General features: G+C 38.3%; 1 protein-coding gene across 1 annotated transcript; it reads right to left on the bottom strand.

Moving 5' to 3' along the window:
* Positions 1-4,684: 4,684 nt before the first annotated feature.
* Positions 4,685-13,587, bottom strand: LOC126367201 (peroxidase-like). Its single transcript, XM_050010624.1, has 12 exons — positions 13,416-13,587; positions 12,195-12,334; positions 11,947-12,111; positions 11,113-11,300; positions 10,591-10,795; positions 10,212-10,409; positions 9,595-9,739; positions 9,041-9,197; positions 8,348-8,515; positions 7,773-7,971; positions 7,035-7,140; positions 4,685-4,803 (listed from the first exon to the last, which is right to left on the bottom strand). The coding sequence occupies exons 1-12, from the start codon at positions 13,535-13,537 to the stop codon at positions 4,716-4,718; spliced, it is 1,881 nt and encodes a 626-aa protein (XP_049866581.1). The 5' UTR covers positions 13,538-13,587; the 3' UTR covers positions 4,685-4,715.
* Between the last annotated feature and the right edge of the window lie 2,398 nt (positions 13,588-15,985).

Genomic DNA, 15,985 nt, shown 5'->3' with positions numbered 1-15,985 from the left:
GTAACGAGGCACACGTGTCGTGCCAATAGTTGTAATTAACTGTTGCACGTCAGTCCCAGCGCGGTTCGCAGTAGTCGGGCGTGAAGCGTGCTTTTGACGGGTTGCTAGCTGGGCTTATGTTGATTTTGATAGGCGCTATTACACAAAATTTTAATTACGGCATTAGTGTCTATTTGCTGTGCCGAAGAAATTTCAAGTCGGCCTATTTCATCATCATCACGGGTCGGTTTACCTAACCTGAAGATTTGACAGGTCTGGTTTACAAGAGCTGCTGCCTGTTTGACCTTCCAAAAAAGAAAACCAGCCCAATCACAGAGATGCGAGACAGTCTTTTAACGAACGATAACGTTCTGTCACATTTAAGTATAGTTGTAATATGATATAGGGGAACGAAACAACGTAGTCGACTTATTTACATGTTCGGTGGCGAAATTCACAGAACGGTCTCTAAATTATTTCAGTGGGTACTAGATGTTATCTATACTTTATTTATAAAATATTTAATCGCATTTATTTTACAATTTCGCATTGGGTATACCTGTACAAATATTGTTATCGAATTATGTAAATAAATAGAGTACGAAATTTTCATTGTCCGTGTTGTTCTGAGACTTTGACACAGCCGGTCGTCATCTTCCAGTCGATGACATATTATTATCATTTTCTGTGGAACTATGGCTTGCTTTGCCATTGTCATGGCTTTGCCACTGTGCAGAATAATTTCTTGTTTTCATAAAAATCACATTCTGATGTGATTTTTCTTTAACAAAATCTCGAGGTCTTTCAATTAATTTCTATCTGGGTTCAAATTCAGAACATTTTTTTTCTGCATTGAAACTAGCTTGTCTATTGCAAGAATTCGTTAACAAAAATCTCTTCTGAATGTGATATTTCAAGAAGGCGCTTACATTGGCTATAAGGCGACGATATGACCACGGCGACGTTATACATCTGACGTAGTCATATAAGTTGACAAACTAGAACTGTTTGCGACAGAAAAGCGCAACGAAATAAGAAAATAAAATAAAAGACACAATACGTCAACAGCAGGAGAATCCGTAGTTTCATTTCATCCGCTCCAGACTCTATTTTTATTCCGAATCCAACATCAGTGGACCTCTTGGGTGTGATAGAAAACTCATCTAAGGCGTATTAAAAGATCAACGTTGTGGGTCACGTTAACTTGGTTGTTTGAATCGTACAGGTTGTTTTCATAACTCCTTATTATTTTTACTGGAAATCCCTGATAGAGCGGAGTAATGTGACACGAGTGATTTATATCTTTAATTTTATCTTTATTTTTCAGTTTCTAAAGTAAAGACTAGGGATGATCGTTCGCAGAATCAATAGTCGCAAGCGGTGCTTAGCAGAAATAATGTACATATTTTTCACTTTTCTCTCCCGTTTATTTGTAGGACAGTAATGTCGTACTTTTTGCCCGCTTTTCAAAATAGGTAAACGATATATTTTTTCTAACTAACACCGTCGATTCCAACATTATAGACGACGATACGGCTTACCATCTCCTTTGTCTAAAAGAAAGCGGTGAAGTGTGGGTACATACCTCTTACTATCCCAATTGAAATATAGTCATGAGCTTATGTGATGTTGTATTTTTCGAGTCAGTAGGTGTTGTATAAAAGCAGTTACACGCATTCTGTTTCTTGTTTAAATCCTATTGCTGCAAAGAGGTAACACCCGCTAATTTATTTACAAGCTTCATAATCAGTCTAACTACGACAAACGTCATTAGCAACAGTTCACGTGACACATAAAGCCTAATTGATATGAACTGTACCGGCTACGCTGTTAGGTTATATAGCGTGGTCGCAGACGACTAATTTGCTGGCGCCAATTAGAGAGACCCGGCCACAAATTGGTACAGAGGCGACAGATACAACCCGCTAGATTGGGGTGGTATAGGTGTGCGTTTAGTTCGTGGTAGTGTTGTTATGGTGCTATCTCACTAAGACGCCACGGTTACGCCACCAGCGGGAAATGATTCGGGATTCAATTGCCAAGCCAGGTGAAGTACTCTTTATATAACTGCTTACATTTTTTTGGTGGTGTAACTGTAATGGCACCGTCGTAAAAATAAAAAAAATATACTCCGGCCAAGTAGTTATTCCGGTCAAGTAGTCATCTGCGGCAAATCTACAATAAGTCACGTCAAAAAAAAAAAAAAATACGAATAATATAGATTTATTTGGAGATGAAATCGTGAAATGCATCCTTATAATTACAAAAAAAGAAAGAAAGGAAATGAAAGATAGGTTAGATAGTGTATTTGAACGTGCTTTCAAGTCGAGATAGGTAGAATGACAAAACGCCAAAAAATACTAATAATATCTTGACTAACCTTACCAGTTACGTTCCTTTCACCTATATAGATAGTCAATTATATCGGAGAGGTAAAATCACAACCTAGGTAGCATACAACACTTCCTAATCATATTCTAGACATGACTCCACATTCAGAAACAGCTTTCGAATATCGTGATTCAATGTATAAACTAGAATCTTGCCTACCAAAATGTATTGACACCTAATCGGTTATCAAGCGGATATACCAGGCAGATCTAAAAGTCAATAAAGATGTGATCGGTAGAACTCTTCAACATTCCGCTGCGCGCACACTGACTCAATCACAGACCGTTTTACATGCGAAACTCGTATGCGACTTGTGTGGACTAGCGGTTGAAACGCTGCGATCACAAAAAGCTCTGCGTCACTTTAATAAAAGTTTTCGCCTTTCTCATCCGACTTTCAGCCCAAGTGTCAAATTGCCAAGTTGTCCAAGATACAAAGTCGTATTATAAAAATACTTGTTTAGATATGTGAAACAGTAAACAGGTAGATAGCAGTGTTTTTTTCTTTTCATAGATATCATAAATAGTAATATACAACATTACATCAATGGCATAAAGGGGAATTTATTTTCTGACAGAACGTTGATGGTAAAGGGTCCTTTTTGAAACAAATGGAATTTTTTTTTCCCCAAAACCAAATCTTTTTGAATCTACTTAACACAAGCAAGAGCCCATACTGCTTCATAAACATATAAATATATATCCAAAAACCACAGAAGCGGTCCAGGCGTAGCGGCTAAGTCGCCAGTCTGCCTCTCCGAACAAAGTAGGTTTGACACCGTGCCACCACTTTATCAGATTCACACCATATCTGTACATTCTTTGTCTGGTGAATATCCTATCGGATGCGTTTACATACATTGCATCTATAGACGTATACCGCCTTTATTGGACAAACGTGCAAAGAAGTTTAAAATTACTTTGTATATTATTATCGCCATGGTATCTACAAGTTTCTTTTTTCGGAATAGAATTATTTTTTATTTTGTCTATTTTATTTGTCGTGAAAGTTTATTTTTTAAAACAGCATAAACTTTTTATATTTGAAGGTTTCATTTGTTTCTATTTCTTTGCATTTATTACCTTTGCTGACTGATGCACTGGTTTAACGAAAATATTCTATTATAATCAGTGTGCCTGTAAGCAGATCTGTTAAACGAAGACCATACGTCGAATATAGAATTGGATTGCCTCAGACAGAGATATGGGGAGCAATTGCGGGCTCTCGCCCGCTACTGATAATACCCTCAGCATCATCTACCTTCGATTCGAATCTTTAATTTCATTTCATCCTAGAAATAATAGAAGTCTGGGATTCTCTTCCTGCGTCATTGTTCCACGATACTTAAAGTTTGGGGATTTTCAAAGCAATAGTGAATAGGCACTATTTGAGTTTGCTCTTCCTTAGATTACATCCCTGTTTAAGACCAGCCTGGATTGTAGTCAAACGTAATGAAATCTTTTAATCAAAAGAAAAAATATCCCACTTTTCACCATAACAATGTTCACCAACTACTTTTTGTACCATAAATAAATACCTATCTTCTTTCCAGAAACATCTAAGAATTATCCTACAGAAAAAATCCGAAAACCATCTTCAAAAAATAATAACCGGAGTGGACTTTCCAATAGACAATCTCATCGAAATTTCTTCCAATTTTCTTTACCTTTAAACTGGTAATGAGATGGGCCTAAAGAGGGTTAAAGAGGTCTGCGGAATTAATTTATTTGCAGGGTCGGATCCTGATCAGTCACGTGTAAAATTGAATGGGAAGTCATTAGAGGATCCACTAATCTCGAGACTTTTAAAGAAATGTAAATTCTTTTTGAAGTAATCAATATTGAATCAAGGGATGGTTGTAGTCCTTTTGAGACTCCATTTAATGATTAGTCTTACATTATAAACTTTATCATTATTTTTAACAACATAACATAATATAAGAGAGGTACATCCATCGCAAGGTGAACTCAGTACCCACGGCTCGCCGAGCTTTCTGTTTTGACCAAAGTGATAGGTGGGTCGTATCGCCGTCTAGAATGGTCAAGCCAACTGTGTTGGTCAAAACTGCACTTAAGATAAATTAACATTAAAATTATAATCATTGTTTTGATTAGCATTATGCTGCATAAAATTTCAATGTCGTTATAGAATTTTATAAATTATTTTTAAATAAAATAAAAAAATAAATTTATTTATATTTAATTTTTAAATAAAAATTAAACTGAGGGTCAGAAAAAACATCATAGTTTAATTTGGGCAAATTCTTTTTAAAGTAAGTACTTATTTTATCTTTCTCAACCACTAAGAATGGAATGTAATTATATCACTAAGAAATGGTGGATGGTTTATCTGTCGTAGTCGATTTCACAGTTGAAGTCTTCCCAAGCCCAAAAATCGATCTCACTAAGTTCTTGACAGCTACCAATCATGTTTCTGAAAAAAATAATTAATAATTATAAATATAAAGCAGTTTCATAAGACATCATAATATATCAATAACCGTTTTGCCTCTTCCTTTTTGATGCGAACGGCAAAGGACTGGAACTGTCTGTCGCCATCTGTTTTTCCAACTCGCTATAATCTAGGAGTCTTAAAGGCTAGAGTGAATAGGCATTTGCTAGGTAAGCATTATCCACAACCACATCGTCACTTATCAGGTGAGAATGGTGAGATTGTTGTCAAAAGCGACCTTTTTTCAATTAAAAAAAACTGACCTAACCAACTATTACAAAAAAAAGTATAAATTGTTGTAGATAATTGTTTTCATAGCATTCAAGAATTCATTGATTTTAAATTTCAAGTCAAGTAAAGATACACTTCTCATCAAAAAAATCGAAACACTTCCGTTTTCATTGTTTCTGTCCGAATTTAACACAAAAAAGAATTCATACGATGAAAAAAAATACATAAAATGTATAGCTGGCAGTTTGGCCATTACAGTAATAAGCGAAAATTCTAAATTAAAAATTAGAATTTCATTTGTTTATCTTATAAACGAAATGAATCACTGTTTTGAGACAAATGTGTGTTTAGGGTTGGAGTACATTTAGCGTTTAAAAACTAAAAATTGGCGCCTATCCTTAAACTTTTTGTTTTTTATTTCAATACTGTGACTTTGGGACGTCTGAAAAAAGGTTTTTTTTCTAAAACGTATGGATACTTCGCCCACAGAAGCCGCCCAAGTTGTGGCATTGCTGGATTCTGGCCTTAGTCAGCGTGTTGTGGCTGCAAGACTGCATCTAAGCCTGTCATCTGTTCATAGAGTCTATAAACGTTATCGGGAGACTGGTTTGTTCACGCGCCGTTCAGGATCTGGCAGGAATCGGGTCACTTCTGAGCGAGATGATCGATTTATTGTAACAACTTCTTTAAGAAATCGACGCCTTAACGCTTTTCAACTGCAGCAGCGGCTTCGTGTTGTACGAAGGGTGGCTGTAAGTGACTCTACAATTAGAAGAAGGTTGAAGGATCGTGGACTGGTACCGCATAAGCCAGCAAATGGGCCGAAATTAACTGCAGACCATCGAAGAGCGCGCCTTAACTTTGCACGTGAGCACCTAAATTGGTCATACCTACAGTGGAGCAAAGTTCTCTTTTCTGATGAGTGTAAAATTATGCTGTATGGTAACGACGGAAGGAACAAGGTCTACAGAAGAGACGGAGAACGCTATGCACAATGCTGCATTGAAGAAAAGGTCAGCTATGGTGGCGGTTCGTGGACGGTTTGGGGAGGAATCAGCGCCGACGGTAAGACAGAGCTTGCTTTCGTGTCTGGGCCACGTCTGCCTGCACTAAACTGTCATCGGTACGTCGAAGAGTGTCTCGAGCCTCATGTGATGCCCTATGCACATTTTATTGGCAACGGCTTCATATTCATGCACGACAATGCTAGGGCTCACACCGCGGGCGTCGTACGAGATTATCTTCACGAAGTCGATATCTCTATTATGGAATGGCCAGCAAGAAGCCCGGACATGAATCCCATTGAACATCTGTGGGATGAATTAAAGAGACGAATTCGAGCAAGAGATCCTGCCCCAGAAACACTTAGCCAGCTGCAAGATGCAATCCAAGAGGAATGGGACAATATACCACAGCATGTGATCGTGACTCTCATCCGATCGATGAAGAACCGTATGGAAGCAGTAATTAGAGCTCGGGGAGGGAATACAAGTTATTAAATAAACGTTTTTTAGCTTTTTTTTTCATTTGCGTGTGTTGTTTTATCCATTTCCTTTATACTCCATACGGAATAAAAATGACTCATTTAACAAAATACGAAACCTATGAAAAATTCATTTAAATTTAGAACATTAACATTAAGATTTGATAAGCTCATATTACTCACTATTAAACGACATTTAACATTTATTCCTAAATGTACACATTTTTCTGATAATCCTGACAAAACGTAAACTTGCAAGGTGTTTCGATTTTTTTGATGAGAAGTGTATTTGAACATTACATAATTAAATGTTATTTTTGCAACGAAACTTAATATTGGTGCCCTGTCACGAATAGGACTTGTATAGGCATGGGATACCACCCACAGACCAACACAGACCTTGCTCTGTGGATACCGACCCATGACATATGTGCATAGTACATCATACGGTACAATCATTGTTGAAGAGGACGTCAAGCAAATACAATGTTTGACTTACTCCGGAGAAGGTCTTTTGAACGCATTCTGTTGTATGCGCGTCACAGCATCCCCAACGTTACACAAAATATGCGCCATTGTTACTTTTCTTACTTCCAAAAGTTGTTCTGAAACATTTTCAAACATCACCAGTATTTTTGTTCTTCGCGAAGAGCAATATATTTGTGTTAGTCCCCAACACGGATTTATTGCAATTTATGTGGCATTAATACAATAAGGAAAAGAAACGGCATTTGTGGTCCAGAGGTTGAGCGGTTGGCTCACAATCCACAGGTCCCGGGTTTGAGTACCGGTGGGGACAGATCACAAAAATCACTTTATGATCCCCAGTTTGGCTAGGATATTGCAGGCTGATCGCCCGATTGTCCAAAAATAAGATGATTCGTGCTTCGGAGTGCACGTTAAGCAGTCAATTCCGGCGACTATTTAAGTAAGTATGTAGTCGTTACACGAGCCATGTCAGGGGTCTTCGGTGCCTGGATAGTAAACCTGAGTAACCCTGACACCAGTATCGATTAGGGCGCTTAATGATCTCACAACCCACACGATAGAAGAAATTAGTAGGTATGTTGTGTAGGAAAATGGAGACTTTTTGGAGATAAATACCTCTTCAATGGGTAATGAATCAATAATTTAATGCAATAGAAAACTCAGTTTTCTGAATATTTCTTTCTCTTATGTGCTAATTTATGCGCAACGTGATTTCATGTAGGTGTATATAGAAGTATGCAGAACTTACGTAGCGTAAAAGCATTTGGTCTATTTGGTCTTTCGTACCAGTGTCTATCAGACACCATATTATGTAGAAGGTTGTCTACCACCAGACAGTAGAAAGTTGGTGGAACGTAACCATCCTTTAAAGGTTTCTCAAGCCAAATCCCAGCAAGGAGATCAATGTCTTCAATGTGCTCGTATACATCTTTGAGTCTTTCTATTCTCTAAAAATAATTAGGTATATAATTTAATATAACGTCACGCCTGAATCTCCGAAGAGATTGGCAGAGTTGTATTGTATGCAGGGTGTTAGTGAAATCGTAACGAAAACTATGAGGGAATTTTAGTGTTTTTTCTTATTATTATTTTCCATTCCATACTTTTGCGACAAAAAAGCTGCTTTCAATGCAGTCGCTTCTGTTAAAAAACAGGACCTAAAAACTTTAGGTCAGGTATGCAGGCCTCGTATAAAACGAGATAACGCTATGCTAAGGAGATGATGATAATTTTTAATGTGTAGTTCTTAGTTTTGCAGGCCAGTGTATATTAAGATCAGCGTGCTCTGCTGTAGGCATACAAATTCAAGTAATACCTACTTACCTCTTGATCAATAGCATCAGCGAGATCTTCAAACTTCCTGTAAGCACCTCCAAAACATCTTTCCCTGTATCGTACATACGGTTGAAAGCCAAAATATCGACATTTTGCCAAATCATTCGTCGTGACATCAAATGCTCTTTGGAAATTGACTAGGCCGGATTCTGAAACCTAATGAGAAAATTATGAAGCTAGAAATAGACAGTGCTCGTGCCTGTCTGCCTAAAGGCGCCGTTTTACATAACATTTTCGGGAACTGCACTGTCTACACATCACTGTAGTATTGCTGATCGATAGGCCACTATCGATTAATAATCGATAGTCTATATAGCATGGCGATAGCAAAACTATCGATAGTTTATTCGATAATATCGATACTATCGATAGCTCAGAATCTAACAATACTATCGATTGAGAGCAATACTATTGATACTATCGATAGTATTGTTGTTCGAAAATAACAAACTATCAATACTATCGATAGTATCGACACTATTGATAGTATTGTTGCTAAGAACATCGATAGTATCGATACTATTGACCTTCTTCGATATTATTGTTACGTTCAGTGCTATCGATAGTATCGATACTATCGATAGAAGGACTATCGATAGAAGGACTATCGATAGTTCGGCAACACTACATCACTGCTCCTCCAGTATTTCCTAGTAGCAAAATAAATATAAAAGTACTTACTTCTGGATCCACAATATAGTCGAATTTAGCAGTCGGTTGTCTGAAACTTCCTTGGGTCAGATAGTCAATATTATTGTCAACAGCCAAGTATCCTGTCCTTAGCGTGAGGTTGGTTACCGGTATCTTCTTCATGTAAATCCCGTTAGTGTCGTACATCCTGATAAATACAATGACAACAAACTTTTACGACTCAATTTTTACAGTGAAGTAAGTAAATAAGTTGTAAGGAGTGTGGAAAAGCAAAAACAGGGTGCTAGTGACATCGTAATAAATTCTTAGGGAGATGATTCAGACCATGATTCTGGTTTTCCGTCGCAAAATTCATGATTTTTGTTTTTTTTAATTCTCTACTTTTGCGACTTATTCTTTTGGTAGCCATTACAGGTGCAGGTAGTACAGACCGAAAGTTACATTTGATATCATCTCAGAATCATGAGCTCAATCATCTCTCTAAATTTTCGTTACGATGTTAGTAACACCCCATATTTTCGTAGGTTCTTTTTTCTTTATGATTTGCAAAACCAAAACAGTTCATAAAAATTAAATATCCTTACTTTGCAGTACCCTCTTGGATTGTATGAACCCATCGCATCACAAAAGGGTATTCCAAACTCAGTTGAGGGACTACGTTTTCATTATACATATCCCTAAAACCTGGTTTGGTTGAAATCAATCCATCTCTGATAAGATTTTCTTTACCTGAAATCAAAAAACGATTACAATAGAAGCTCGAATTTACATTGGCACATTTCTGTAGCTAAGTCGAAGATTTCATGTAATTTGAAAAAAGAGTTTTGAGGCACGGTGTTTATCCCTTATTTTTTTTTTATTTTATACTTAGTAAGGCCTATAATAATCGGTTTTCATGATATAATTCTTAACAAAATAATAATCACCATCGTCTCTTAGCATTATCCCGTTTTCACAGGGTCCGCTTACCTAACCTGAAGATTTGACGGGTTTTTTTTATAGAAGTGCCTGCCTGTCTGACCTTCCCACCCCCAAAGGCAAAACCAGGCTAATACGGGTTAGGTCACATTTCTCGGGAGTGTGGGTTACCTCACGATATTTTCCTTCACCGCTGAGCACGTGGTAAAGTGACTCCTGATAAGATCCACAATTTGAAGATAATACTAAGGACGCATTCTGGAATATTCTCCTGCTTACATACCCATTAAAGTCGAAAGAAGTTCATAGTAGTAAATCTGCAGTGCCATAGCAATGTTGATATCTCTGGCAGTGTTGAAGAGTCTATCATCATCCCAGCAAGGATTAATCTCTCCCAACTCCGTTGCTATGAAGTTGTGTTGTCTCCAAAACCATATGGCCACAAGGTTGATTCCAACTAAGGAATTTGTTGAATCGTCGGCTGAAATAGATATTGTTATTTCGGACTTACAAATTGATTTAAAGAGTTCTATCTAGAGCCATATTAGACAATCTTGCGATGGATATGAATATGACATGTGGGCGATGATACGCCCCGTATGGCAAACAATTTCAGCCAATTAATATAATTATTACTCTACTTGAGTAAAACATATACTTACGTGTAGAATGACATCTCGTCTCAGAAGGTATCTGATTTCCAAAACAGAGGTTTTTGTTTGATTTGACTCTCGGTGGCCAAATTCTGCCATCTACTTCTTCATACTTCAACAATCCGCCTCGAAATAGTCTTCCTTTTTTGTTCAAAGTATCTAGATCTTTGCCGTATATCGTTGAAAGGTCTAGCAAGGGTGTGGCGGTGTCTAGCTGCAATAAAGTCTTCCGTTAATAATCTAATGGTAGAATAAATAGTAGTGCAATGTTGTGTTTCAAATTACTCAGTAATGCCTTGATGAGTAAAAAAACACTCTACTCAAGTTCCAAGGTGGAGTTCCGAAATGAATCCTAAAAAAATATATCATGTGGTAATGGTAACAGAAAAAAAAATGTGAAAAACTGAAATAAACTAACGTCAACCATGGAAGCCGTTTAATCTCTCGTGTTAGAGCAATATTTCAGAACATTGGTGGTTTTCCGACTAACTGCAAACAAGTTGCAATAACAAAACGATAAATTCCACTTACCCTTTCAGGAGTAGTATCATTTCTGACACAACCAGCTGACTGGAATGAGATAGGTCTGGTCATGTTCAGGCATCTGATGTCGGAGAACCGATGGACAGGGTCATCGTTTGGGACTATGTTTGGTGTACACATGCGGTCCTTCTTGCCCCGAGGCAGGCAGCAGTAGGTTCGCCAGTGAACGTAGTTTACTGATGACAAAACAATCAAATCAAATCAAATCAAATCAATTTCATCATAATAATTCATCATTTTTCATTTTTCTTCATAATAATTGTCGTAAGACCGAATGTCCTTTAAATTCAAACCCCATTGTTTAACTATTGTTTATGGTAATCTCGGCGTTAGGAAGTTATGAAAATAAAGTCAAGAAAATATTAGTATCTGCTTATTTCACCCCGGTAGGAAATATCCACGACATTACTACGTATAACGTTTATGTTATGAATCATGACACATCACTAAGTAAAGAGCCTCGCTCTTGTCGGTGTAGCATTCTCCATGCTATTTTTTGGGGAAAAATAGGGCAGTGGTTTCCCTCTTGCCTTCCGCCCAATACCAACTTAAAAAAAACCATTTTATGATAAAATGGCGACGCCTTGACTAAAACGCATAAAGGTCCGATGAAAAAGCGTGGAATTGATGAATTCGATCATCAACCTCACAACTCACTCCACAAAAAGAGAAAAGAAATATATATTTTTTTATCCACTTGGGTCTGGCTGTTTCTCCATAAACCCTCAGTTGAGCATCGTCGTAGAAGAATGATTATTGTCGCTCAGATCAATGATGGGACGTGTTTCATTGCAGTGGAACTGTCAAAAGTGAAATATTTACCAGTATCATGTGGCCCACTGACATCGGAAGCCATGAACACCAGAAATTGGGTGAGTAGCTGAGTAAAGGTCTGATCAGGTACAGATCCTTCTGAGAGGAGACTTGTTCGGAGATACCTGCTGAGCGGTAAACTATCACCGGATTCGGATTTCCGGGGCTCAAAATCTGAAATCAGATTAGATTTTTTCAATACACAATAGTTCATATTAAATTACACCAGCCACCGGGAAAAATACATGTAAAAATACCTTCATCAAAAATAGCAGGCAAAACCCTGTAAAACGGTGTATGAGGAGCGCCTCTAGTTGGATGTTTCAAATTATTGCATGAGCCATCGATACGCCTTCCTTCAGTCTCATTGCAAGGTTCTATATCGTTAGTGCACCAACTGAAAAAAAAAACAGTTAACCTGTTTAGTACCATTCTTAAGTTTAAATAAGGTGATGAGGCGTTTGAAATTATGAATTATGTATGTGTGAAGATAAACTATCAAAAAGTTAATATTAAGATAGCATCGAATCGTCATTATACATTCTGTCGGGGATACCAGAATACAAAAAGGGTTGTTGAGAAAGTAATTGATAATTCATTAGTAACTAAGAGCGCCCAGTTTTACACACAAGTGTAACATTCATTTTAGTCGCCATATTCACAAAGCTATAATTTGAAACAACTACTAAAATTGCTTCAAAGTCAAAACCGGCATTCGCCATATTCTACTCGCAAGCACTAAACTACTAATCAATAGAGTAACACGACTCTGCTAACTAGCGAAATTCAGTACACAAGTTCAGGCCGATTTCCTCTATTGGTAGACAGAAAATCCACTTGCAACGACCCTGACACACCACTTTCGCTTCCGCCACTATCGTAAAAAAGAAATATACAAAAATATTTATATACATAGAAAATTCTCAATTTGTTCGTGATGTTACTTTTATATGGTGTTACTATGATGTTACTAAAACATTTGCCTCGCTTATCTATTTTGTTAGTCATTGTATCGTTACCTGTTTCCCTCTACATGATTGTTTGAACCATTGATGTGGAAGTCTGAACTATCGACCCATCATTAATCAAGGCCTTTAATAAAAAAGCTGTGTTAAAATTCATCTAAAAAAGCATTTTAGCAATCTTTACAATCACATAAAAGGTAAACGCGAAGAAATCTACGTCTATGCATAACAAAAAGCTCTAAGTTATTTGTTTGTTATACATAACCTCACGCCTATTTCCCACCGGGGTAAGCAGAGACTTTGGAATTCCGTTTGCTTCGATCCTGACATACCTACTTATCTTGCTTCCTTCACATTCATCAATCGCTTCATACACGCACGCCTAAGTTATTTGTTATGGCAAATAAATGCTAAATAGCAATATTGCTTTTTAAAATGAAATGCTCACTTCAGCTTTTTTTAAACCCTATGTCTAGAGCAGGTGCATCAAGAGATGAATTTATTACTACTTACAATGTCGTGTTAGCCTTCACATGTTGTTTCAGCTCTTCATCAGTCAATGGTGTACCATAATACGAGTCATAGAATATTCCACTCACACACAATGGCAACACTAAAAATAATACTAGCAACATTGTCTTTTATTTCTTAGTCACATTTTTAATCTGTACCTATAGTTGGGAGAACTTGCATGAAATGACTCGCTGAAGGTCAGTTTTGTCGGTTTTATAACTTCGATTAATTTATTTTTTTTGTTTTGGTCAAGATAATAAACTTGTCAATTACACGGCTCCTTTATTGGTTGTTCAAGAAAGTTCAGGGTGACTTATATATGGAATTAATGGGAGTAGTGCCCGTGATAGGATTCGAACCTGAGCCTCCTTCAAATTGGGTTCCATGGCTCTAAACTACTAAGTACAGTATGAAAAATAAGTAACACCTCAACATTAAGATGACCGGGGTTATCAAAAAAGTTACCGGGCGAAGCAAACAGGCATCTTGCTTCTTCTTCTTATCCTGTAGGTTGTGAGATGGTGTCAGGGTTATGATTGAGCCGCCAAAGGCCCCTGACAAGCCTAATGTAACGATTACTCAGTTACATCAGTAAAAAGTAACTGGGACCAACGGCTTAACGTAACTTCCGAAGCACGGATCATCTTACTTTCGGACAATCAGGTGATCAGCCTGTAATGTCCTAACCAAACTAGGGATCACAAAGTGATTTTTGCATCTCTGATAAACCAACCGTTTGACGTGTGTTGTCCACTTAATTCTGTCGAGTTATTGGCCAATGTAAAAATTTTGCGGCGGTTGTTTTCTGCCTAAAGTTTATGTGGGTTTCATAAGTTTATAATAATAATAATAATAATAATCATTTATTTTCAGATTTACAATCCATAGTTGTTAGTAAAAATGCAGTCTTAACCTATTGTTAGTAGAAAACACAAAATAAGTTAACGATTGCCAGATGTGTGCAATCGCATCCACCGCGCGAACATAGGCGCGTCCCACCTGCCGATCAGCACACTCAGGATACTGTTCGAACTCTTACACATTCGATTTAGGGTCGAGGCGCCTCTCTTCCTCATTATTGTATAGAAGCAGTCTATCCTCGCTTCAGCAAACATGAGAGAAGCGCTACAGAATCGCGGAAGTCCAAACAGTATCCTGAGCGCATCATTGTACTGCACACGTAGCGCGCTGTACGCCTTCTGCGTATAGTTGACCCACAGGCTGCACGTGTAGAAAGATTGGCAGTAAGCTTTGAAAAGCATCGCCTTAACCTGCTTGCCACAACGTGCAAATCTGCGTGCCAACATGTTGCATCGGACAGCCAGCGCCCTACGCTCCCTCTCAATGTCCGAGTTGTCACATTGAGTCTCGGTAACCCAGTGGCCCAGGTACTTAAAACGTTCAACTTGAACCAATGGACTCCCGCACAGTCTTACAGGAGGCACGTTCGAATAAGTCCTAGTACCGGCCCTGAAGACCATCAATTCGCTTTTTTTGGAATTGTACCTGAGCCCATGGGACGCCGCATATCCTTCGCATATGCCTAGCAGTCTGCGCAAAGCACTTATCGATGGACTCAAAAGCACCATGTCATCCGCGTAACTAATGTTATTAATGCACACACCATCGACATGGCATCCGATTCCGGTACTGTTGAGCTCACCGATCAGCCGGTTCATATACAGGTTGAAGAGCTTGGGCGAGGTCAACCCCCCCTGCCTCACCCCGCACTCCAACCTATATACATCCGACCGCGCGCCTGCCCACTTGACAGTGTTCATCTGATTACCGTACCAATACTTAAAAACGGATATGATCTCTGAAGGCAAATCAGATTCATTTTCTAATTTATTCCATAGGAGATCATATGATACCAGGTCAAACGCCTTCGACAGGTCCAAGAAACAGGCATATACCGGCGTTTTTCTAACCGTGTAGTACTGAACAGTCTGCTTGAGGCATAGGATTGCACTCTCAGTGGAAAGACCCTGTCTAAACCCGAACTGATTATCATGCAGATCGATATTCCCCAAGCGGTTGTCAAGCAAGCTATCCAGCACCTTGGCCACTACAGTAGCCAACGATATAGGCCTGTAATTGGACAAGTCGGAGGCGCTCCCCGTTTTGTCTTTAACTATTGGTACGACTTCAGTATACATCAGGTCATCAGGTAAGTAACGATGACTTAAACACAAATTGAAAAACATAGCCAGTACCCTAGGCAGGTGGACTCCGGCATGCTTCAGGTGCTCGATGCTAAGCCCGTCGTGTCCAGGAGATTTTCCTCTTTTCATTTTATTAATAATGGAAGCAACTTCCTTTGTTGTAAAATGAACACTGGAGACCCTCCCACTTTTGTCACCATCGAACACCCGAGCCTCCGAAGGTGGTAGTGGTGACTCAACTTTGAAATGCTGCCGAAACATATTTACAATTTCCTTTGGTTCGTGCACGCCCGCCACACTCACGGGAAGACCTGGTTTTAGATTCAACTTATTGGCCGATTTCCAAAATTTACCGAAATTTTTATCCGAATGATGCTGAGCTATAATTTCCATTTTAATTTTTTG

The sequence above is a fragment of the Pectinophora gossypiella genome, chromosome 5, assembly GCF_024362695.1.
Source record: "Pectinophora gossypiella chromosome 5, ilPecGoss1.1, whole genome shotgun sequence".
Taxonomy (NCBI): domain Eukaryota; kingdom Metazoa; phylum Arthropoda; class Insecta; order Lepidoptera; family Gelechiidae; genus Pectinophora; species Pectinophora gossypiella.
The sequence above is the reverse complement of the archived record's forward strand: the minus strand, read 5'-3'. Positions and strand labels throughout refer to the sequence as shown.